At 44.9% G+C, this 26202-nt stretch overlaps 2 protein-coding genes across 8 annotated transcripts in view; one reads left to right on the forward strand and one right to left on the reverse strand.

The window, feature by feature from the left end:
- The first annotated feature begins 2415 nt into the window (after positions 1-2415).
- Positions 2416-20622, forward strand: LOC308385917 (clavesin-1-like). The gene is made up of 8 exons (XM_080865125.1): positions 2416-4674; positions 6360-7035; positions 13483-13653; positions 14098-14216; positions 15019-15193; positions 15281-15391; positions 15473-15696; positions 17693-20622. The coding sequence occupies exons 2-8, from the start codon at positions 6934-6936 to the stop codon at positions 17769-17771; spliced, it is 981 nt and encodes a 326-aa protein (XP_080721251.1). The 5' UTR covers positions 2416-4674; positions 6360-6933; the 3' UTR covers positions 17772-20622.
- unm_hu7910 (un-named hu7910) overlaps positions 20571-26202 on the reverse strand; it is a 46241-nt gene continuing 40609 nt past the window's right edge. For all 7 annotated transcript variants that reach the window (XM_080865116.1, XM_080865115.1, XM_080865113.1 and 4 more), the window contains 10 exons: positions 25576-25662; positions 25351-25501; positions 24995-25131; positions 24777-24875; positions 23725-23814; positions 23020-23157; positions 22802-22937; positions 22524-22615; positions 21705-21838; positions 20571-21111 (listed from right to left, as the gene is read on the reverse strand). In XM_080865116.1, the coding sequence (XP_080721242.1) occupies positions 20961-21111; positions 21705-21838; positions 22524-22615; positions 22802-22937; positions 23020-23157; positions 23725-23814; positions 24777-24875; positions 24995-25131; positions 25351-25501; positions 25576-25662 (1215 nt within the window). In that variant the 3' untranslated portion in view covers positions 20571-20960. The remainder of the gene's footprint in view (positions 21112-21704; positions 21839-22523; positions 22616-22801; positions 22938-23019; positions 23158-23724; positions 23815-24776; positions 24876-24994; positions 25132-25350; positions 25502-25575; positions 25663-26202) is intronic.

Genomic DNA, 26202 nt, shown 5'->3' on the forward strand with positions numbered 1-26202 from the left:
CGTTTTTATTTGTTGCAGGAAGGTCAAGGTCAAGGTAACTTTATTTATACCCAAAGGCAAGGTAAATTTGCTTTACAGAAAAATGACAGCATTTGGCATCCCTTTAAAAACACACATACCTAGTAAATATATAAAACTCACTGTGGCACATATATAGTAGTTTTGATATTTCGAATCAAAAACAGTTCTTATTTAATTCAGTGACAGCAACAGGGACAAAGCTATTTTTATAACGCTTTGTCCTGCATCTCGGAAATAGAAACCTCCGTCCTGAGGGAAGAAGCTGAAATTCACCCCTTAGAGGATGGGAAGCATTTTTAAGGATTGATAAAGCCATCCTCTGTACCTGCTCAGAGTACAGGGAGGCTAAACAAGACTGTGGCTCACCTATCAGACGACTGGACCATCTCACTATCTGATTCAGAGAGTTTTTCTCTGTGACAGAGGTCTGACCGAACCATGCCACCAAACAAAAGGATAAAACAGACTCAATAAAAGAACGAGAAAACAAAGTTAACATTTTTTGGTCAATGTGGAAATGAACAAGTTTCCTAAGACAATAAAGGTGCTGGTGACACTTTTTACAAACTGATTTGCAATTTTGATCAAAGTTCAGTTTTTCATTGATTATGGTCCCAAGATATTTATATGATTGTACTTGCTCTATTTTCTGACCTTTAATTAAAGTGACTCCGTGCCCATTTTGTTGTTTCCTAAAATCAACAACCATGTCTTTTGTTTCAGATATGTTCAGCTGGAGATAAGACTCCTCCCACCACTGAACAAAGTCATCAATGACTGGGCCGTGGTTAGTTTCACCCTCTTTCAGTAAGCTGACAATAACAGAGTCATCTGCATATTTATTAATGGCCCTGTTATCATGTCTGCCCTGACACATATTTGTATAGAGAGTGAATAATAAGGGCGATAGGACGCAGCCTTGAGGAGAACCTGTGGAGGAGAACACTGGGTCAGACAGAACCCCATTTATTCTCACTCTTCGTGACCTGTCACTTAGAAAAACTAAAATCCAGCCCAGCAGGTTTTTCCTAATTTCAAACTGTTCTAAAAGTCTTTTAATTAAAATATGGGCTGTGTTGTATTAAAAGCCAAAGAAAAGTCAATGAAAAGAAGTCTTGCAAAAGTCCCTTCACTCTCTACATGTTTAAGAATTAGATTTAGTCAAACGTGCGTCCTCCACTCCTCTGTTGGGCCTATATGCAAACTGCATTGGATCCAGCTGACCTTCAGTCTCTTTCATAATCACATTTCTGATGATTTTTTTCAAAGACTTTCATGACAACTGAGGTGAGGGCAACAGGCCTGAAGTCATTTAGAATTTTTGGACGACTAGATTTAGGGACAGGAACCACGACTGCTTCTTTGCAAAGAGAGGGCACATGTTGTGTTTGCAAGGATTTGTTAAAAATAACCTGAAATATAGGACTGAGTTCGTCAGCACAAGATTTAATTAGGCGGCACTAATATTATCAGGACCTGGCTCTTGTTCACATTGACTGTATGAAAGGCCTTTTTAACATCGCTGAGTTCAATGATAAAGTGCTGAGTATCTCTCAGTTTCTGTTTCAGTTCAGAAATATCCTCGCTAAAATCAGAAGAACTAAAACGAGCATAAAACATGTTTAAGGCATTTAAATCTCTGTCTGAATTAAAACCATCTAAAATGACCTGACTGCTGCTCTGGGGATTTTGAAACCCTGCTATGGTTTTCATACAAGTCCAGGCAGACCCCAAATTTTTTGCAGCAAATTTGCTTTCAAGAAGGTTTTTGTCTGTTTTGCTTTCAAAATCTCGATTTTCAGTTCCTTGGTGGCTGTCTGAAAATCAGTAACAGCCCCTCTTCAAAGGCCTGTCTCTTTTTCCTTAAACAGGATTTGACACTTTTAGTGACCCACGGCTTATTGTTAGCGTAAATTTTAACGCGCTTACGGGGTATAATCATGTCTTTACAAAATACTGCATAAGAGCTAGTAACGTCCACCAAAGCGTCAAGATCATCTCCACAAGACTGAATAAAAACTTCCCAATCTGTACACTTAAAACATTCCTGCAAGGTAAGCACAGATTCTTCTGACCATATGTCAACATCCTTAGTCTTTGTCTTCTCTCGTTTTAAGACAGTTTTGTAGATGGGCAGAAGATGCACACAGTTATGGTCAGAAGATCCCAGAGGAGGAAGCGGGAGCGATTTATAAGCATTCTTCACCGATCCGTAACAAAGGTCCAACATTTTATCCCGTCTGGTAGGACAGGATACATATTGATACAGATTGCCCAAAGTTGATTTAAGGGAGACATGGTTAAAGTCCCCCATTATAAAGTTTGGTGCATCAGGAGAGAGCGCCTGCAGCTTCTGCACTACGTCTGAAATGATGCTGCAAGTGGAGGCGGGGTGAGCCTTCGGGTGAATGTAAACTACGGTAATAAAAAGTTGTGGAAACTCACGGGGGAGATAAAAAGGGCGCAGTGACACGGATAAAAGTTCAACATCTGGTGTACAAATACATTCTCTAACAGTCACAGCGCTACAATAAATATAATTGATTGATTGAATCTTTATTTTGAACACGTTGAAAAAGTACAACAACATAGAATTAAGAAGACACAAACAAACAAAGCAAAACAAAAGGAAAACGAGCAAAAACAACTACGAATAACTTTCATGTTCAAAAAGAAGCAGGAAGAAGCACGAGCTTATTTAATCCCACCCCCTGTCCACTGTCTAGTAATCAACAGACTGCAGAAATACCTCCTTACAATCACATTATATGTTACGTGTATTTTTTTTAAATGTATTAATTATATGTGTATCTGTCTTTCTATCTATCCATACATACGTATATACACATACACACTTACACACATTTTCAGTAACCCCAGTAACCTCAAAGGATACACAACCTACAGATATATACACCCACACCAACATACCCGTGCACCCGCACACACATGAAAATATTGGACAAGATCTCCACCTCCTCCCTGTACGCTGCAAAAACCACATCCTTAAACCGCTGTTTAAACTGCGCCGTGCTCGGACTTTGCTTCATATCTTTACTTAGTCTGTTGCACAGCTTCACTCCACACACAGAGATGCAGAAACTTTTTAAAGTTGTACGGATACGAGGATGTTAAATTTAATTCCCCCTCAAATTGTGTCCCCGTTCCCTTTTAGAAAACAGTTTTAGAATATTGTCAGGAAGCAGGTCGTTTATTGCTTTATACATAATGTGTGCAGTGAGAAAATGAACCAGATCTGTGAATGTTAGAATTGTTGATTTTAAGAATAGTGGATTTGTATGATCTCTGTCAGCAGTTTGATGGATTATCCTTACGGCCCTTCTTTGTAATATAAAGACTGATGATAGCGAACAACTAAACCTCTGCACAGTAATGCAAACACGGTGCAATCAGGGAACAATAATGTGGAGTGTTTGTGGTCCAGAATGTGTTTTACTCAAGATTGAGACACTTCTAGAAATTTTGTTATGTATATGATTTATATGAGACTTCCAGTTTAATTTATCATCTATAATCACACCAAGAAACTTATGTTCAAGAACTCTTTCAATTTCCACACCATCTACATGAATCTGCACTTGTGCATTTCTAAGGGAATTCCCAAATAAGACTATTTTAGTTTTACTGAGATTTAGAGATATTTTGTTCCTGTTAAACCATTTTTTAAAATTTTGTACATTTCTGAAGTAACTGTATCCAGCAGCTGCTTTAGATCCCCCCAGAACAAAAACTATTTGTGTTGCCTGCAAATAATACTCATTTTGATATATCAGATGCCTGTAATATAGTTGTTTAGAGCAGCACTGAAGCCCTCATGTGAGTAATTCCACCTTTGAAGAATTTGAAGCTCTGATGCCAGTATGGGGCTTAAACCCACGATGTGCTAACCAGCTGAGCTAATTGGCCAAACAAAACCAACGGCTAAATGAAGCACCTCCACAATCAGAGAAAAAAAGAAGGTTCAAGCCGTTTAGCTGGTGTCATCAGCAACAACATGCTAAGCTAAGCTGACTGCCCAAAGCACGGGTCCTCTTCAGCTAATTCCTCTGGAACCGGAAAATAGCACAAACTGCAGTTCCTGTGATGTCCACCAGAGGCTGCAGCAATGAGCCGAACACCAAAGACTCACATGTCAAATGTGACACTGAGGAGTCAGTCAGTCCACATGATGCACACAATGGCCAGTTTGGCCTAACCTAATATTCTGACGTTGAGAGTTAGGGGGCGGGGCCAGATTAGAGGGTTCACAGATGAAGGTCATCAGCGCAGGTTTGAAACGCTTCACTTCAGGGTCAGTGAGTTTTATTTTGAAAGTGCTGACCGGAAGCGGTGCTGTTCATGACTGAGGAGTGACAGTGTGGGAGCATCCTGACGTCTTCTGTCGGAGCACAAAGTGGAAACGCACCTCCTCCTACTCCTCTTCCTCCTCATGATGCACGAGCACGCGCTTCATCCTCTCAGAGCCGTTTGATTTCATGTCGGTTTGTTTCCGGTTGGGCTCTAACGGAGATCTCTTTTGTCCGATGGCCTCCTCCTCCTCCTCCGTCCTCAGCATCAGCACCACCGCCGGAGGGCCGTCGGGCCAGTCAGGACGGCCGGGATTGAACCAGCAGCAGCTCTGCCGGAAGCTCTGTGAGTAATTCCCTTTAAAATGCGGGTGAGCGCGTCCTCTGGGATGTTTCAGGTTTCCACCTGCAGCCCGAGCACGCGGAGGGTCACTTTGAGCCTGAGCACGAGCCTCAAACATCAGGAAACTGCTGCAGATGTGCCAGATGTTCCAGTAGCCTCTGGCAGCTCCTGCCTTCACGCTAGGACCACAGACTGCGCGCCTGACGCGATTAATGCCGCGGCAGATGGAGACAGCTGGGTGGAGAGGGGGGTGGAGGGTCTACGGGCCAGAGCACAGGGTCGTCTGCAGGCAGCAACCCCCTCCGTGAAATTAGAAATAAAGACAGAGGAGCACCGAAAAGAACAGGGCGCAAAATAGGAAACAGTGAGAAAAGAAGAAAATTAAGACGATAAAAAAATACAGAAAACCAAACTGTAATAAAAATAATAATAAAAATAATTTTTACAAAAATGTGGAGACATTTGGAGACAAAGAAACTGCATGAAATAAAAATCTAAAAAATATGTCGAGATAAAGACGCTACAATAAAAATAAGAATTAAAAAAATAAAATAAATAAAATAAAAACTTGTAATAAATAAATAAAAACTGCACTTAAAGGAACTGAGTCCGAGGTAATAATAATAATAATATTAAAGCATGAAATTCAAAATAGAAGCTAAATACACCAAAAGAATCAAGAAAATAAAAAAAAATTAAAATCAGAAACATATTTTGTAAAAATATTAAAAAATCATCGAGACAAAGAATTATCAGATAATAATAATAAATGCTGCAGTAGAGACAAACGAGCCCATAAAATACTGAATGAAAGCTGAAAAATTACATCTTTCCAATAAAATGCTGAATTTCTCTGATATAAAACTCTTGATTGTTTCAGTTTTTTAAAGGCTCGTCTGCAGTGAACAAACAGGAAGTTCATGTTTGATGTGTAATTTAAAAAAGGAGCTTTCCTTCGGCAGCGACGGCGCATCATGGCGGCGCATCATGGCGGCGCATCATGGCGGCGTCTTTGCCTGACGAGTTAGCTTAAGCTCTTCCACATCCTGCATGGATTCCCTCCTTACAGGGGACCGGGTTGGACCCTTTGGTGGCCCGGTTACGGCCCCTGGGCCGTATTTTTATTTCTGCAATAAGAAACGTAGCTGATATTTTTACTGATTATAGAACAGCAGGAGCAGCTGTGCATGTCCACTTTCACATATCTGTAGCTCTGACCAGCAAACATGCCCGTGCAGGCCCACAGTGGGTGGGGATGGGTGAACTGTGGGGGTGTGTGGGCTGGTCAAACACTTATCTGTGGGTAAGCCCACTGCAGCCCACAGTAAACCCACATTTATCCGGTAAGACCTGAAACTTGAGCCATGATCTCACAGAGCAGGCAGTGAAGGGTGTTTCCTCGTTGACTTCTGTAGCACCGCAAGTCTCTCTGCATCCAGGAGTCGCCCTCTGCTGGCCACCAGAAGAAATGCAGCTTTCAGCTTTGGCCTGACTTTTTATCTCTGTGCATCCATGTGTTTGGTACCATTTTCACTATGTCTGAGCTCTAGTTTAGACACACTGAAGCCTCCACCGCCTGTGTGTAGGAGGTGGTGGAGGAACAAGCCCTCGTTGTGTGCAGAACTCTGATCTTCAGTGACTTCACTCGTTGATGATTTCATGTCCTCTCCATCTGTCCCCTCTCCCAGGCTGAGGAGGCCCGATTGACCCGTTCATCTTTACCGAGTGCAGAACAGCAGGACCTTTCGTCGCAAGTGGCTTCGCCATGACAGAGCAGAGATTCAGCGACATGACCGGATGAAACCTGAAAGAGCCACGATGGAGAGCAGGAGGAGGCGGGATGTCGACAGGAAGGAGAATTAGGACGGGAACAGCAGCAAAATCCAAAAGCTGGTGTTTTCTTTTTCTGCCCAAAGGTTAGAGGACTTTCTGGACTTTGAGGACGTTCAGCTTCCCGAGAGCCGACGATGTAAAAGAAGACAGCGGTGATGATTGTCCCTCTATAAGCTGCAGCAGCAGATTGTGCAACATACACATGATTGTCTCACAGGAAAGGATCAAAGAGTTCCTCGTCCTTTAGCTGAAATCTGACATCACGCGTCACAAACGCACAGCAAATACGATTGTGTTACTGATACAAAGGGCAACTAACCGTCCTGCAGGTGTTACTCTTTAAAACTGGACTGGAGGAAGTGCTCGGACACCGTGTCAGAGGGAGGCAAACCGTTTTGGGCATCGGGAGTAGATCCAGAGGGAGACCCCATGATGTCTCACCTACACGCCGGCCTGAGCTCGGAGACGACGGAGAAAGCTCGACTGGAGCTGAACGAGAACCCGGACACCCTGCACCAGGACATCCAGCAGGTACACGGCTGCACCACACAGCTGAGTCAGATCAGGCAGGTCTGCAGAGTCAGACGAAGCTCAGGTGATGCTGTATCTGCAAATCACTTCCACTACACTCCTCCATCAGTCACACGGGCGTAGAGACCAGCTGGTGACCCCCAGCAGCCACTGGTTGCTAGGGAAGAGTTTTCCCCAACCAGCTCCAAGTAGATGCACGAGGTTTCTCTGTTCTCGCTGCACGCAAAACCTCCTGATTGCTTTGGTTGCACTTTATGACGTGTCAACAACACTCGGTGGTTGGGAGGCAAAACTAAACTCTGCTGATAGCTTCTTCTTCGGTGGTGTGGGGTCACTGCTGACAGTAGACAGTACAGATGTTTCTCGTCAGGCTAAACCTGTGACGGGAGAATCTGCACCGTCACCTCTTCACACATCAGCTGCTATTACTCACGTAAAACTAGCTGATGGATGGAAACAGACATTGCACTTCATTTTCTTTCAGTTTTCCTTCACAGATAAATTATTATTTTTTATCAAGAGATTCTACAAACTTGTGTACATTGTATGCATCTTACTTTCTCAAACATTTCTTTCCCAATCATTTTTACCTTTTCTTGTTAAACAAAAGACAAATTCAAATACAAAAAACATCATAACAACACACGAACAGAAAATTGAGAAGAAAAAAATGAAGAAAAAATATTTAAAAAATAAATTAAATAAATTAAAATAAAAAAAATGTAATTACAAAAAACAAAAATTAAAATTAAACAATAAAAAAAAAAAAAAATTTTTTTTCTTTTTTTTTGCCTGTCCCGTTTGGCTCTTTTGCATCAGAATTGTTGTCTAAAGGCAAAGAAAGATGCCCAACGGATTTACTTTACCAAACTGACCATCCCAGCCTTGCCATAATGGTCTATTTGATTCACCTTTTATTGTTTATTTTATTTTCACTTACTGAATACGGGACAGACTTGACTGGGGGAAAGAAGGGGAGAAAGAAAGAGGGAAAGAGAAACAGCTGAGAAGAGGGACGGGGGAGAAGGGCAAAAGACAAAAACCAACAGAATGAGCAGAAAAAAAAAGAAAAGAAAAAGAAAATGCATATATCAATCACCTGGATCACCTGCTGAGAAAGAAAAAAGAAAAACAAGCAGAAGAGAACAAGAGTAATAGAATAAACAACATCACAATGATATATGGGAATATGACAGTAAATACTAAATGTTAAACATTATTGTGCAGCACATAAGATCAACAGAACACAGTGTGCTTTGAGGTAGGAGCCAAAAAGGGTGTAGTTTGTGGGTGTGATCACCCGTGTGTACACCTGTGAGCATGGACGCGCTTGTTTTTAAAAGGTTCCTTCATGTAATGATCTGCAAGAGGGTGTGGGGGGGCCACAGCCCCGTCCTCCAGGGCATGAAGCAGGTATGGAGGAGATCAAAACTCCAGACATCCAGAGGCCCCCAGAACACAAGAGACCAAGGAAGACCAACAGAGGGGCAGCTGCGCCACTGTCCCAGAAAGAGCTGAGGAGAGTCCCAGATGAGGGCTCACTCAGCAGCCGCGGAGCAGAAGCCAGGGGGAGTTGCAGTGACGCGCCCGTGAGCTCCGCCGGCAGCCAGCCGCGCCTGAGTGACCGAGCCCCAGGCCGAGAGGCCGGGGGCACCCCACCTCCGAAGTGGCCCGAGCGAGCCCCAGGCTCCAGGCCCCGATAAGCAGCCGCCAAGGAGTGAGCCGGTGTGTACCTGGACGCCCATCCCCAGACACAAAGAACCACCAACACACCGACACCTGAGGGAGTCCGCCACTGGCAGGGGAAGTGGTGGTGGGTGGAGATAGGCCTCCAAACCTTGGAGGGCCTGAGGTGTCCCCAGAGAGGTGGCGCCTGACACCCAACCTGACATATAGACACAGACATACAGGCACACACAGATACAAACATCCATTCCCACCCTCATGCTCTCATATGCACTTACTCCACACTCAACCAACGTGGAGACAGACATAAAGAGACGTTGTACACACGATCACACTCCCCAAGCGTACTCTACAAACCGGGTCTAGGTACCCTTGCCCCTGGAGGGGGGAACTGCACCCAGACCCAGGTGGTGTTTCCCTTTTCCCTGCGGTGGGGGGAGGCAGACCGCCCCGACTCCGCAGCAGCAGGGAGGCCCCACACTCCAGACCGCAGTCGGACGGCCAACTCCTCCTCCTAGCCCCCCCGCTCCAGCAGGTCGCAGAGAACGGGGGTGAGAGAAGACTCCAAACCTCCCTCCACCCGCTCATTGTAGTGTTGATGCATGTGTGTTCTAAGGTGCATTTAAAACCCAGGAGGGCATGGAGCTACCTGCCAGAGAGCAGCAGGTAAGCGCATAGTCCCTCCTGCTAGCCCTCAATGTCTACGTGTATTTAAAATTGAGAGGTGGGCAACGATGCCAGGGGTGGGGTGTACACCCTGATGGTACTTTGGATTCCGTGTAGCGTGCCCACCCCCAAGATCCTATATGTATGTGTAATGAGAGTGTGAGTAATGTGAATGTCTAAGTTGTGGGATAAAATTGAGGCAGAGGCAGCCAGAAGGGGACAGAGGGGGGGGGGTTAGCCTCCTCTGCACCCTGGTGACATACCCCTACTCCAAGGCCCTGCATGTGTGGGTGGTTGTGGTGGAGCGGGAAGAGGGAGGCAGCTGGAGATGGGGAGGGAAGGAAGGGAGGGGCAGGTAACCCCTCCCTGGGGCCAGCTCCCCCGCTGACCCCAGTAGGCACCCCCATACTCCGCGACCCGCCAGGGAAAGGGGGCCCAGGCCCATCCAGACCGGGGCCCAGTGCAGCAGCGCCTCCCGGCCCCACAGAGCCCGGGACAGTCCACCCAACCCCACCACAGAGAAAACTGCACCCACCCCACCATCCACTCATCTTCCAGACTACATAAGACAATAAACACCCAGGCTGAGATCTTGCTCCACCTCTCCTGTGTCTCCCCCTCCTGCAGAGAGTTCCTGAGGAGAGGAAAGCTCCTGCAAGGTGTGACAATCTCCCCCACCAGTTGAAGAGCCCCCCAGGTGGCTCGATGCACCGGCGGCACCCTGCTCCAGGGGTGGGCCCCCATGCACCCACCCGCCCACAACCCCGGCAACACACCAACCAGGACCCAAGCCCCCGAGGCCCGGCCCGGGCCCCAGCCCAGAGACGGAGCGCCCCCAGAACCTCACGCCCATCCCGGACCCACCCAGGGGCAGCCAGGCTACCAGGTCAGTAACCCACGTCCGTCAGCACAGACCCTCCCCTAGCCCCGCTGCACGCAGCCGCGAGGAAACAGTCACCTGAGAGCCAACAGAGCCCCCAACCGGACATGACCGCTACCCCGGGTTGAGCCCCCCAAGGAAGATGCCTCCGGGGAACCCCCCAACGCCCTAAGCCTGTCCCTACCCCCACACCAATCACAACAGTGAAGGCGGGACCAAACTATGACCCCCCACCCCCACTAGGTGATGGAGCTGATCAAAGGAGCCCAGAGCAATTGATCTGATGTGGTGGCAGAGGCTGTATCAAGACTAATGTAATCTAATAGATAATTTCTATATTGGTTAGAATTAAGATTATTTTTATTTTTCCAGTTCATGAGGACTGTTTTCTTGGCTATGCATAGGGCAGTGAAAACCATATGGGCGATATTCTTTTCTGAAGTGACATTATCTAAGCTGCCCAACAAACACACTAAGGGGGAAGTTGGAATGTTACATTTCAGACACTTCGATAAGTCTTCACATATCTCGCGCCAAAACTTCTGACCTGGTGGACAGAACCAAAGAGCGTGGATATAATTGTCCGGTGAATTGGTTTGGCAGTGTGAGCAGTTGTTGGTAGACGTAAAGCCCATCTTGAACATCCGATGACCTGTATAGTGCACTCTATGTAATATTTTGTATTGAATTAATTGAAGACTGGGATTTCTAATTAGATGAAAGGTTTTTAAGCAAATCTGAGACCAGAAGTTTAGGTCTAAGTTAACTGATAAATCCGCTTCCCATTTTGCAATAGGAAGTGATATTGATTCATCTGTTTTAGAAAGCATTCTGTATATTTTGGATAGTAATTTGGGGGGTTTAAGAGTAAGAAATTGAACCACACTTGGTGGTGTTTGTAGTTCAACTTGACCCGGTTTAAATTTCTTTTTTACTATGGATTTAATTTGTTGATATTCTAAAAATCTTTTCTTGTTGATCCCATATTGTGTAACTAGTCCGTCAAATGAAATAAATTCTGTTCCTTCTAGTATATGTCCTAAATATTTGATTCCTTTACCACTCCAATCTGAAAAGTTTATCATATTATTGTTTTGTAATATGTCAGGGTTGTTCCAGATAGGTGTACGTTTGCATGGGATTAATGAAGACGCCGTCAATTTTAGAAACTCCCACCATGCTGTCAGAGAAGAGCTGATGTTGATGCTTTTAAAGCATTCATGTCGTTGGATGTTTGAGCTGATAAATGGTAGGTCTGAGATCTCTAGATTATTGCAGAGTGCTTGTTCTACATCTAGCCAAGGTTCATCTAAGAGGGTGTGTTTTAGCCATCCTGAGATAAACTGAAGCCTGTTGGCTAAGAAGTAGTGCTGAAAGTTAGGCAGTTCTAGTCCTCCTTTATCCTTGGTCTTTTGTAGTGTTTTTAAGCTTATACGTGGGGCTTTATCTTTCCAAAGGAATTTGGACATACATGAATCTAGAGATCTGAACCAATCTTGTGGCGGTTTAGTTGGGATCATTGAGAATAAATAATTTATTTTTGGTAAGACCATCATTTTTATAGCGGCAACCCTTCCCATGAGTGATATGGGTAGACATTTCCATCTAGCCAGATCATCTTCTACCTTCTTTAAAAGTGGGATATGGTTTAATTTAGTTAGATCTGCAAGCTTGGGAGAAACATTAATACCTAAATATTTTATATTTCCCGATTGCAGTGGTGTAGAAGAGGAATTATGGAGGGAGCAATTAATCGGTAGGACTGTAGATTTTGACCAGTTAATTGAGTAATCTGATATTCTTGCAAAAGAGTTTATCAATTCAATCACCCCAGAGATATTGGTTTGTGAATTTTGGAGAAAGAGTAACACATCATCTGCATAAAGGCTGATTTTATGTTCCACGTTCTTGCATTTTATGCCCTTAATTACTGAATTCTGTCTAATTGCTGCTGCTAGTGGTTCAATAAAAATTACAAACAGTGAAGGGGAGAGTGGGCATCCCTGCCTGGTGCCCCTCAGGAGACAGAAGCTGGAGGATGTCTGGTCATTTGTTCTAACACAAGCTGTTGGGGAATTATATAATATTTTTAACCAGTTTATGAAAGAGGATCCAAAACCAAATTTGTGTAAAGTTGCAAATAGAAATTTCCAGTTAACTCTGTCAAATGCTTTTTCTGCGTCTAAAGAGAATATTGTAGTTTCTAGGTTTTTACTGTATGAATAGTCTATCAAATTAACTAATCTACGTGTATTTGTTGATGAGTGCCTACCTTTTATGATAATAAATAAATAATAAATAAATAAATAAATAAATAAAAATAAAAGAAGGGGGGGGCTTAAATCCTGTGCCTTAAAAAAGAGTAAATTTCAAATTCTTTTCAATCTAGTCGCAGGTGGGTAAACTGCATCGTTCTAACTACTAGAGAAAAGATCTGAGATATTCCACAAACAGTGTCCACTTGTGGATGCATTTTGCAGAACTACCCGTCACTGTGAGTGAGATCGTCTCCGCCCTCGAGGATGTCTGGACACCATTAAGGCATTTTGATGCAGATGGAGGCGATTTCCAAAGAAGTCAAATACAGCCAAGCCAAGATCTCAGTTTGCTGGGGAGTCATATTAAGAGGGTCTGTGGAACTCCAAATATGGCAGTCAGAGGGTCTTCTTGGATCTGAATTCCAAAAACCCTGAAAGTACGGAAAAGAAATCACAATGTGTTCAAACTTGGACAGAAGAAAAACACACGGCTTAGGTTGCAGGAGGAGGTGTGACATCTGTCCATCGGTCTATAACTGAAGAAAACTTTAGATAAACGTTTATTACCTTAAACTGCATAAGCTGTAGCACACGGTGTACTTGAACGCGTGATGAGATTCACTTTATCCCACCACGATTCAAACAGTTCAACATCTAATTTTGTTCTGATTTTACCTGATGAATCAGATTAGAGGAAATTCAAATGTTTCTAAGCTCAAGACGTTTTATGAGGACTTAAAAAACGTAAAATTTATGACTGAAGTTTGACACTTTGTGACCAAAAACAAGTCAAAGGATGAATGAAGCATGACGACGATGAATGAATATAATTCACTGACATAAACAAACGTCCTTTAAGTCATGTGATCAGTGTCTCTGCTGCCTTTTATGGATGCGTAACGAGTCTGTTTTATTAAACCCGTCTTTTGTGATGTTTGTCTGACTTCCTGTCTAAAGGTTCGGGACATGATCGTGACGAGGCCAGACATCGGTTTCCTGCGGACGGACGACGACTTCATCCTTCGCTTCCTCCGAGCCAGAAAGTTCGACCAGATGGAAACCTTCAGGCTGCTGGCCCAGTACTTCCAGTTCAGACAGCAGAACCTCGACATGTTCCAGAGCTTCAAGGTCCGATTCTGTGTTTTCAACAACAAGCCATCAACTGTCTTTTTCAGGAGTCGTGTCTGCTGTGTTGTCCCTGACCGGGGGAAACTGTAACCCCTGCAGAGGAATCGGTGTCCTTTGGTTTGGATGCGTTGGTGCTGTTCAGGGAAATATTCCGTGTTGCATCCTTCCCACATCTCTGATGGTCACTCCTCATGTCCACAGAGAAATATTCACACGCTGATGAGCTGAGAGAGGCGTTCTTGGTCTTATTCCTGCAGTTGAAACAGTTTGTGACACCAGGAAGTCTGCAGCAGCTGCTCCTAACTCCTAACTGTAAAAAAGAATAAGGGAGCCGATTCCCAGCATGTGGGGGCTGCTTTGGTCTGTGATGTGTACGATGGGAATGTTGCTGAAGTGAAACACCGACGCTTGGCTGCTCTAACACGTGTGCGCGTTTGTTGTCAGGTGGATGACCCGGGCATTAAGCGAGCGCTGACGGACGGATTCCCGGGCGTGCTGGAGACTCCGGATCAGCACGGCCGGAAAATCCTCATCCTGTTTGCTTCCAACTGGGACCAGAGCAGGTGAAACAAACACACACACACACACACACTCACACACACACACTCACACACACACACACACACACACACACACACACACACACACACACACACACACACACATTGATAAATATATTCTTTTCAAACACATTTGGAAAAACACCAGCGACCTGTAGAGAAGCTTTTGCCAGCTTCCAAGAGAGCAATTGAAGCAACCACCAATGAGAGAGCAGCATGCTGTTGACATGTGACTTGGTAGCGAGTAGCCGTCAGGTACAAAGTGACGGACAGCGCCGTTCCAGCACTGCATTAAATATTCATTACATCGATTTGTATAAATCACCTGATTGTTGAATGTTGGGCTTTACCTTCGGTGCAGCGTGAAGTGCTCTGCAGTATGAGGTAAAGATCCGACCGTGCTCAGCACGCCGGCGCTGAAACTGAATCGAAATGAAACACAGCTTCACGCTGACCGTCAAACCTGACAGAAGCTGATGTCAAAGTTTTGTTTCGAAGGTGCAAACGCGATGAAAAAAGCTCACGTCTGCAGCCTCTCTCTGCAGGTAGACCGTTTTGGTTTTCAAAATAAAAGCAGTGACTTCAGACTGTAAATCTTTGCTTCAAAGCGAGGCCCAGACTCGCCGTGATGTACGTGCGCATCCACACGCGCTCAGCCGTCACCGCATTGATCCAAAACACAAAGAGGCGAATCATGAGTCACTGCTCCGACTAAAATAGAGCTCGGAGCTGTGGTTAAAGGGCCGTCACGCTCTCCGCAGCCATCGATCAGCTGCTGATTAACACCCACGCCTCCCTCTGACAGGAACTCCTTCACTGACATCCTGCGGGCCATCCTGCTCTCTCTGGAGGTCCTGATAGAAAACCCGGAGCTCCAGATCAATGGCTTCATCCTCATCATCGACTGGAGCAACTTCTCCTTCAAACAGGCGTCCAAGCTCACGCCCAACATCCTCAAACTGGCCATAGAAGGCCTCCAGGTAGCCCCGCCCCCCATCCTCTTCTCTGTCTGCGAGGTTCACATTGAAGACGATGTGAAACGACCTGCTCTGCTCTCCTTTCCTCAGGACAGTTTCCCGGCTCGCTTCGGAGGAATCCATTTTGTGAATCAGCCCTGGTACATTCACGCCATGTACACCATCATCAAGCCGTTCCTCAAAGACAAGACCAGGAAGAGGGTGAGCTGGAGTTCCTGCGCCTGTTATTCTGGCACTAATGTCAGACGTTACGAGGTTAACCTTCTCGCTCACTGTCCTCAGATCTTCCTCCACGGCAACAACCTGAACTCGCTCCACCAGCTCATCCATCCCGAGTGTTTGCCGTCCGAGTTTGGTGGGACGCTGCCGCCGTACGATATGGGCATCTGGGCGCGAACGCTGCTGGGACCCGACTACAATGACGAGACCGAGTACACGCTCACCTACGACGCCCTGCACGTCAGGGAGAACTGTGGAGGAGGAGGAGACAAGGACATGATGAAGAGGTGAGGATGAGTGAAGGGGCCGATGCAGGAAGTTAAATATTTGATTTCTTTCTTGAAACATTTACAAAACCTGAACTCACAACAGGAAAACACAAATCTGACCACAATACTAAACAAGGCTGACTCACTACACAACACAAAGAAACACAATCTAAGATGTGACGCGTCACAACATGAAGTAAAACTCACAGAAACTAGAAACTGTTACAGTTCAAAGTAGGTCTGATACATTTATTCTGATATTCTCGTGAAATGTTTCTTAGCTCGGTGTTTTTAAACAGATAAACCTGTAGAAAGGTGCGCGCCCCGCCCCCAAACCCTCGCCATCGATGGGTCACCGGGTCGATCCTGAGAAGTTACGGATGACACGGCCTCATTTTAAATCTAAAAAGCTTCTGCAGCTCACCCAAGGCTTAAACCTGCTGCCATCTTAACGAGCTGCTCCATCCACAGAGTGTAAATACACAGCGCTGTGAAGCTAACTGCCCCCAACACTAATAACTGGGTGCTCCGCTGAATCCGATATAGTGTTTTTTAATCAACACAACTGTTTTTTAAATATCTTGCTGCATTTTGTATAAGTTCATACTCAAGTTTAAAACAACAACTACACTAAAGCTATTCTGTTATACCTGTATGCAAAAAAAAAATGTTTCATAGTTCAGCAATACTGATCAATCTAATAAACTTAAACCTACACCATCCTCCCTATTCTGGTATTTTAAAGAGTACTTAGCATATATATTAAGCAACCTAACTAATAGGGTTCCAACTCCCAGCAACAACAAAAATAAATAAATAAAAAATAGGGAACCACCCCTCACGCTCCACCTCATGATGCTTAATCGACGTAATCAACCTTAATTTGATGCAGTGTGAAAAAAAATGCACAGAAATCAATTATTTTTCAAGAAATATTAAATAGATTCAACATCTTTCTTCAACAGAACTGCAGACTGCACAGATGGTACCTTCCCAAAGGAAAAAGTACTATAGCTTACTAGGGTATATATATTAGACTTAATAGTTACTATATACAGTAATTGACTTCTATTCATTTTACATCAAATTAAAACTTTGGGTGTCAGATAATTATTTATTAAAAGCTCGACATTTTAAATGAGAATAAGAAAGAAAAGTATGTCTTTGTGCCCTCTTTTCCCTGTTAATGTCCTATCGGCCCCCCTGGCTAAACTTTGCTAGATCCGCCCCTGCACAGTTACCAGCGTCAGCTAGAAAAAGATCTTCGAGTAGAAAGTAATATTAAATACATTCTAACAACAGCTGATCAAGCTTAAACGTGCTGCTGTTGTTCAGCCGCTGGTTTCCTCTTTCTGGTGCAAAGTGGGCCAAAAACAAACAAGACAGACGATCAGCTGATCGTTAAGCAGTTTCATGATTGAAGTAGCAGCAAGAAGAGGCAGTCGCTCCATATATCGCTTGTTAAGCTTAAAGCAGGAATGCTTTACAAACATTCAGAGATGGACTTACACACTTGCTTTACTTCTCTCGGGATAACTTTGTCGGAGATGAAATGCCGGGTTGCTAGCGAAGCTCCACATGCTATCCAGACCACCGACAGGTCCCGCATGCCACAGCCGCTCTATCACGTGATGCATACTGCTCCGACGTGCTAACGTTCTGAGGTGAGTTACGGCGTGTTGCAAGTTTTGTGAGGTGCTTTCGTGATATTTAATGGATCGGATTACATTTTTTATTTTTCTCCGATATCCAATCCAGTAATTTAGGTCAGTATCGGACCGATACCGATACGTAATATCGGATCGGTCCATCTCTAATATACACACACACACACACACACACACACACACACACACACACACACATACATATATATATATATATATATATATATATATATATATATATATATATATACAGTCTGTATTCTGTTAGCTTGCTGAATCAGTGGGATGTCCATCTTTCATATACAGTCTGTGTGCTGGTCATCTCATGGGAGGAGTTTGTGTTTCAGGTCTCAGTCGGCGGTGGAACCAGGAACTCTGCGACAGACGGACAGAGAGACCAGCACACCGCTACTGGCCCTGGACTGAACACACACACACACACACACACACACACACACACACACACACACACACACACACACACACACACACACACACACACACACACACACACACACACACACACAGTCTGACCTGTCTCTGAGCCGTCTGAGCCGTCTAATGCCTCTCAGCTGAGCCTCTCTCCAGCCAGCAGTATCTGTCCTGATGTTCACAACAACAAACAGCAGCAATACAAACACACAAATCAAACGTGTGTGTGTTTGTGTCATCGCCTGTTGTGCACCAGCGGCGTTTATCTCATGACTTCAGATACGCGACAGGATGAAGTTTCTGTGAACAGAGTCAGAAACAAACAAAAAGGGCCAAATGTGACAGAGTTGAAACTTTATGTAAAACCTCACAAAGACGTTGCTATGGAGAAACAGTTACAATCAAATTTAGATTTGAGAGGGTTGCACCAACAAGGTTCATTTAAACAGAGACAACATTCAGTCACAACATTAAATCCTTCTGTTATTTAGTTTTCTCACAAAGAAAACTACTGTTCCCATTTTGCTTCCAGGGATAAAAACAGGAAGTACAAGGTTGCCATGGAATCAGTCCAATAGCTGAATTCAGTATTAGCAGTTACTGTTCGCAGTGTGTGCATAAATGTGCAGGTAGCTGTTGCTGGGTTACTGCGATACCGAAGGAAACTTAAAATCGTGCTTATTTTCAAGGAAGTTCTGCAGACAGTTATTTTCAGATTGTTTTGGTCGTTTATCCAAAAAGCCAAACATCGCCATAGCGATATGTGAGTCACTGCTGCTTCACGTCTGTGTTTCATCGAGTCATAACTCGAAAAGCTTTTTATGAGCAATAATGCACATTTGTGCAAGTTAATTAAATTAGCAGCGTTATATCTGGATCTTTTCTGGGATTTCATCAAATAAAAGCAAATGTACTTTATAATTCACATGTCAGTTTTTCTATCACTGAACAGATCTGCGACGTGTCTGAGTAACAGTGGAGATAAAAACGAAAATATGAGACATTTTTAAATGTTTTAGATCACATTAAAGATTTATTATCGCTAAAAATCTACATAGGGTTATTATATTTAGCACATAAGATATTTTTGTAGTGTAGCTATTAAATGTATTGCTAAGCTTACACCCACCCATTTGTTACTGCTGCAGTATACAGCTGATAGTAAATTAAACAACTCGAAATCTTTAATAATATCAAGAATAAAATAGTGTTTTAATTACATAATAATTGAACATCTTGGGTTTATTGTTGACATCACTGCACGTCTGAATCTTTAAGAAAAAGCCTCTGTGGCTTCTCAGCAGCTAAACAGATAAATGCTTCCCTCTGGAGGTGGTGGAGACCAAAAACGGGGCAAAAAGACACCCAGTACTAAATTGATGGCGTGGAGACAGATACCAGTTCAGATGTCTGAAATGCAGAGCATGCTCTGCTGCCCCCCAGTGGGGCTGCAGTAAAAGCTGCTTTAAAGAAACATTTTGAATAAATTTAAAGGCGAGTCTGTGTTTAAAGGAAATCCTTTTTGGTGAAACCCAACCTTCAAACCTCTGAATGTGAAAATAAACTTTTAGTTTTTATGATCTTTACCTAAATATGAATGAAAACTGTTTAATTTGAGCCAAATCTTTCTGCAGCTTTGGGAAAATCTCCGTAGGAAAGAAAGTAAGTGCAGGCGGGAACGTTCCCGCGGCTCAGCCAGCGAGGCTGGCGTGAAGGAGACTTCACTTTGGTAGAATAGTTTCACCTATTTCCACTTTGCACAGGCATTTCAAAATAAAAGCTCTGGATCACATGCATGGAATGATTTTGCTGTGGAGAAACCACAGGATGCCAAACTCTCACCTTTAACCTCTCCTGCAGTGAAGGAAAACATTGTTTGTTGTTTTTTAATCTAATGTATTTGAAGATTGTATATTATTATTAATATTATTGTTATTAGTATTATTGCACTGCAAAAAAGTGACACACCGGGCTAAAATGTTATCCTGAGATTTTTGAAGTCGATTCACTTCCTGCAGCAGAGAAGATTCAGGTTTCAGTTTAACATGCAGGTCGATGATTTTTCTCTGGACATACCGTCGAGTATTTGTAAAAAACACAACGGTGACTTTGTCAGATTTTTTTGCAGCGTGTACGATTCGTCATCAGGGCTACACCCGATCTCCACTCGACTCCAACGTAATGTATTTCCTTTCAATGAATGTAAAGAAGTAAACATTTACACCAAAACTGCTCAGTGTGCTTTATTTTGACAGTGTGTCTTTTATTTTGAAGGGTTGACTGAATTATTTTTGGCTGTAAACCCGACTTTTTTCCTTCTTTAGTCATAATAAGGTATGTGCCGTTTGTACGCCTGGCTAACGGGGCTGGAGAGCACAGGCTTCACAGCCTCCAGGTTTCAGTCTTTTCAGGATTAAAATAATCCCGTGACGGACGAGCTGGAGCACAGCACGAGGAACCAGAGCCAGCACACCTTCAAACACTTTCGCCGCCGTCGTAAGATCAGCTGAAGAACAAAGGAATGGAAGAAAGTCAGACGAACAAACAGAATCAGAGACTTGTTCATGTTTTTATTGTTTTTATTTTTAATACAAATATAAATCCTCTTCTGTGACACCCCGCGTGACCGTGTTATTGTGCAAAAGTGATGAAAGAGTGAAATTAAAAACCCGCCTGGATGGAAAATAAAATGCATCGTGGTCGAGCTAAAGTTAAGGCTTCTTGTTTCACGCTGTTACTGAGCTGCTTTGAATCCACTCGACGGACGTTTTAGTGTTTTACGTTGAGCACACACACACACACACACACACACACACACACACACACACACACACACACACACACACACACACTCTTTTAGTTTCGTGTCTTTCTTCAGAGCAGAACGATCTGTAATGCCGCGGCGATCTGGTCCGTTCCGGTTTAATCGAGTACCGTATGAGTTCAGTTTGATGGCAGTCAGTAGTATGACCCCGAACAACGATGCGTCCATCCTACAGGCTGATGTTTGGTCCTTCGACCGTCTTTAGTAGTTTATCCACACGCGAGCAAACAGACACCTCAGCCCGGCTCACACAGACTGTCAGTGTTTGCAGCTGTTTGAACCACAGAAGAAGAAGAAACCCCGCCTCCATCCTCTCCTGCGATTCGCCCTCCCGCCACCGCCTGCCGGTTCTGGCCGGTCTAAATCGGGCTCAGAGTCTGGCGCTGGTGCTGCGTTAGCTCCGGGTGCCACACGTCCACGATGAAGATGAGGCGGTAACTGTCGGCTTCCTGCCAAACCTCGTGCTCAAAGGAGTCGTCGAAGATGAGGACTTTACCTTCCTCCCACTCCCTGCGGACAAGGACGCAAAAGAAGGGTTTACAAGAGTTTCCTCAGCAAAACAGAAGGAAATGAGGCAAGGTGATGAGGAAATAAGAGAAAGAGGTGAAACTAGGAGATGAAATGAGGACATAAGGAAATGACAAGAAGCACAGGAAGGGGAGAAGGTTACAAGAAAAGGAAACAAAGAGGAAATAAAGAAAGAGACAAGTGGGGAGACACAGGGCAGAAGGAAGGAAGCAAGGGAGGACTCCACAAGGAGAAGAGACATGCAGAGAAGAACCAAACACAAAAGGTAAGGAAAGGAAAAGAGAAGGAAACAAAGAGAGGAAAGTAAAGATGACGAGACAAGAAAAGGAAACATAAAAGGCTGAATTGAGGGGAGAACAAGAGAAACAGCAAGGATAGGAAACATGGAAAAGAGACAAGGTTAGAGAGGACAAAGAAGGAATTAGGTGACAAATCAAGGAGAGGAAAGAAGAAAAGAAGGCAAAACGAGGAGAGTAGGAAGACATGATGAAGGAAAAAAGGAAATGAAGAGAGCCGGAGAAGAGGTTGATGATGGAGGAGGAGGAGGACGGGAGCGATGGAGGCGGGCGGCGCACCGCGTCTCGTTGGTGCAGCGGATCTTGCAGCCACGTTTGGGGATGACGAGGCCGAGGTGCATCCTCAGCCGGCAGTTGGTCGGCCCGGTGTGCGGCCACACATGAGTGCCGGGCTGCATCACCGAGAACTTAATCTGCACGGAGACAGGAAGAGCGGATCAAACACGGCGAGTGGCCTCAGACCGTGAAACGCTGCGAGAAATCACATTCATGGCACATCTGCACAGCTGTTCCTTCAGGATTAACCTTCACAGCTTAGAGTGAAGACACTCTCCTCATCCTCAGAGCACACGCTGCAGAGGACACGCCCCTTCCTTCGTCTTCACACCAAAAGCTTTTTATTCTACGGCGAGCCAACAGCGTCAAAATTCATCTCATTGGTTTTTCCCTGGCGTCTGCTGCTCTCTATCGCCCCCTGCTGTTTGTAAATGTCATCCTAAGCCCTGCCTGACCTTTATTAACAGGGCTGCACATAAGTGGTCTGCAGGTGCGCATTCGCTGTCAAAATAAAAGACGCACCAGATAAGAAGTAGCAGCGCGTGTTTGCGTGCATATAAAACAGTGTTTTTGTCCGCTGCTGTGGGATTCTCACGGCACATTCTGCACCACATCCCTGTGCGTTCATCACTTGTTTGAAGCCAGCTCACCTATTCTGACAGCGAATGCGCACCTGCGGACCGCTTATGTGCCGTGTTTATTAAACCTACGAGAGGAACACAAACTGCACTTCTACTAATGACCACTTGGGGCTCCCACAGTGAGTCTGCCTGTTAAAATCCCAAACTTCACCGCAGAAATAACCGTGTTTACAGCCTGTACCTGTCCTCGCTTGCAGCCCGTCGCTTCAGGGAACCTCTCCAGCAGTGCGCAGGTTTTCGGGACACCCTGACAGGCGTTTCCAACTTTTCTCCCTGAACGTGAACACAAAGGAGAAAAGACATTATTGATAAACACAGTAACACAGCTGTTAGTCACATCTAAAAACTGTAAAAAACACAAACGCCCTGATACCTCCCACAGACAGAAAAAGGGGACAGTAACACCTGTAATAAGAGGCAGGACAACACCTGATGGACTATAAAATATCTCCCGTGCACCTTGTTGCCAGAGCGTGTACTGGCCCCAGTCTCCTTTCTCCCTCAGGTTTTCCTCCTCGGGTACAAAGTGTCTGGTGCTTTGGTCCAACACAGCCAGAGCCTCCTCCCTGATGGTCTTCCAGTTCCTCTCCAACACCTGAACGCGGCACACAGAAAATGGCCGACGTTTAAAACCTCGAAATCGCACACGTGAATGTTCTGGCAGCCCGGCAGCGCACCTTCACCAGGTCCGTGTATCCGGTCTCTTTGGCCGTCCACCAGGGCTGCGCCTTCAGGCCGTTCACGTTGTAGAGCGATCGCTGCCACAGCGACGCAAAGTGGCCCCGTTTGTGACCCAGCTCGTACCAGTCGTACGCCTGCAGACACAGACGCGTTCAGGACAACACCACAATAAACGGTTAGAGCGTGGTGCTAATAACGCCAAGGTCACGGTTCAAGCCTCATACTGGCCATGATGTGTAACTTTAAGCCTCACATAGCTTGTTAGCTCCTTCACTGGGTCTCGATTTAAAGAAAAGCTTTTTTAAAACATGCATCTCATTGTTCAGACGCTGATTAAATACAGGAACATGTGGAGAACCCTGGCTGCAGACTCAAACCCAGACCGAGTCTTCATCTGGGCCACGTTAGCTCAGCTACGTCACCGACAACTGTGTTGGCCCAGAAACAGACACCATGTTTTCACTGTGTGCTGCACCCTGAACAACGAGAGCAGTAACATCACTATGGGCCAACAGAGTGTGATACTAATAACACGAAGGCCTCGGGTTGCTGTGTTCACAAAGTTGGGTGTGAAGATGCGATCGCACACTCGTGTCGTTAACACGGCTGCAGTGGCATCCCTGTGAGGTTTGATGTGACGTGCTGAGGTGTAACTGGCCTGTAAATGCGAGTGAAATATCTCAAAGGCAGGCGCTACTCACGCTGTTGTCCCCGACCCTCTGCAGAGCGTCTCCGAGGTGGAAATAAAAGCGCCCGTCGTCGGTTCCCGGCTCACCTGACTCCAAGCCCTCCTGGAGAGAGAGAAGGGGAAACGTGACGTTCAAATTCTGCACGATTCACATTTCTCCGTGGTTGAGGCTTAGATATCCTTTCCTTTAAAGTTTGGCTGTGTTTAGTGTGGACATCCAACTTTGAAACAGGAGATATAGATATAGAGTGGCAGAGAAAAGGACATTAAAGAAACTGCTGGACATTATGAACAATGCTGGGCATCCTCTGCACACGGCCATAAACAACCAGAAGAGTCTGTTCAGTGACAGGTTGCTTCTCCCAAAGACAAGAACTAACAGACTTAAAAACTCCTTTGTCCCACACGCCATCAAACTGTTTAACTCCTCTCTGGAGGGGAGAGGGAGGGGAAACAGGAGGACAAAGGAGGGGGGAACAACTAAGCTGTAGTGCCTCTTCACCTCACTGTGCAATACCTTGTGCAATACTTTTGTAAATAGTCAACAGTGCAATAGACTCAATACTTGAAATGTGCAATTCACTTGTATTTTTATTTTTTATTCCTATTTATTCTATTTATCCCCTTTGTATATTTTATTTATATTTGTCTCTGTATTTATGTGTGTGTGTGTGTGTGTGTGTGTGTGTGTGTGTATATATATATATATAACAATTCTGTAACTGTAACTTCGGTCGTTGCTGTGCTTTTTTTGGAAGTCGAATTTCCCAGAGGAACCCACCCGAGGGATTAATAAAGTTCTATCTTATCTTATCTTATCTTATCTTATCTTATCTTATCTTATCTTATATGACAGGAAACAAGGAAAGGCTGACTGTGTGTATTTTAAAGTTTACATCCAGAGCAGGAAACACTTTTCTCTTGCCCATTTGTTTCTTGAAATCTAGTATTTCATAAAGTAAATGTGGTTTCTTTGACCATGTGTAACACAGTCCCCATCACGTTGGTGAAACACACGCTGAAGGTCCCACATGTGCACACAAACATGAAAATGTGTGTGCTTACTTTAAGGTACGGTATGCTCTCTGCAATCTTATTTTCTGACTTCAGGATGAATCCGTAGTGAACTTTAGCGAAGCCGTTGTCAGGCGCGACTCCCAGAACCTTAGTGGACGGAGCATAGAGAACAGAGAGCCAATCAGAGACCTTTACAAGGCGAGAACCGCCAAAACAAAAAACTGAAATAACTTGTGTGTGTGCTAAAGCTGTTGCCATTCGCGCACCTCTTCGTAGATCTTCTTGGCCCCATTGTTGTCACCTAGCAACAGGTGAGCGACGCCCAGGTCGTTCTTCAGGCCGATGTCTTCAGGAAAGAGCTGAACCAGCCTTTCCAAGGTCGCCAGAGATCCTCGCATCCGACCTGAGAATATAAGAGGAAGTCAGAATACTGGAAAGGTAGTGTGGTGGGTTAGCTCTGGTTATTACCTAAGGTCAAATGGAAACAGGAAGGGTACACGGCCTCTCCACGGTCTCTGTGTTCAAGCCCCATACTGGCCACGGAGCCTTTAGATTATTTAGTAACTGCGCTCATATATGTATTGCTTTTACTACATTTGTGTTGCATTACTGTGCGCGTTACCCAGGAACTGCTGCCTCTCAGCTCGTCTCTTCAGCGTGGCTCTCAGGAGGTCAGAGGTCACGTCAGGGAGCTCGGAGGCCTCCCTGTAGGTGTTGATGGCCCTCTGAAGCATGTCGTTGCTGCGCAGCTTCTCGGCCATGTCGTCCTCTGCCTGCACACAGAACCGTGTTAATGTCGTGCGCCCGACGCAGTATCAGCTCGCCGTGATGCGGGACCGTCGCATACCTGGGCTTTCCCGTAGCGAGCGCGGGGGCTCTGCGGGTACTGCTGCACCAGCCTCTCAAACGCTTTCAGCGCCTCGTCCGGCTTCCCCTGACAGAGGGACAGACACACTGATTACATCACAGCCTCAGCAGGTTGAATGCTGGCGTTGGCGCGGATCCAGACACGCGAATGTTTATTCCTGAGACGAATAAGAAAGTTACCGCCTTCTTTTACTGTTTGATCTGCGGCTCGTTAAACTGTTGCCTTTGTTTTGCATCATTTTACTTCTTGCTACATTGTTGATACATTGTAGAGACATCAAATATATGGAGCAACGTAGAATCATGCAGCAAAGAAACCTGTGCTGTTGTCCTGTGGTGGAGTTTCTTGCCTTCTTAACGGAGGTTTGACCATCAGCTGCGTTGTGCAGCAGTCAGGTTGGTGCACAGCTGACAGCCAATTTGACAGCTGTTAGAATTCCCATCATGGGAAGAAACAATCAGCTAAGTAAAGAGAAACTACAGTTCATCATGACTTTAAGAACTGCAGGTCAGTCAGTCCAGAAAATCGCTAAAACTTTGAATGTGTCCCCAAGTGCAGGCGCACAAAAACCATCAAGACTACGATGAAACTGTCTGACACGAGGAC

Source organism: Rhamphochromis sp. 'chilingali', assembly GCF_963969265.1.
Source record: "Rhamphochromis sp. 'chilingali' genome assembly, chromosome: 18".
In the NCBI taxonomy this organism is placed as follows: Eukaryota; Metazoa; Chordata; class Actinopteri; order Cichliformes; family Cichlidae; genus Rhamphochromis; species Rhamphochromis sp. 'chilingali'.

Bases quoted from the DNA above. Each gene is read 5' to 3' on its own strand.
- LOC308385917 (XM_080865125.1), top strand. From the start codon at position 6,934: ATGATGTCTCACCTACACGCCGGCCTGAGCTCGGAGACGACGGAGAAA. The intron at 14,217-15,018 runs GTGAAACAAACA...TCCCTCTGACAG, and splicing joins TCCAACTGGGACCAGAGCAG to GAACTCCTTCACTGACATCC. The intron at 15,194-15,280 runs GTAGCCCCGCCC...TCCTTTCCTCAG, and splicing joins TGGCCATAGAAGGCCTCCAG to GACAGTTTCCCGGCTCGCTT.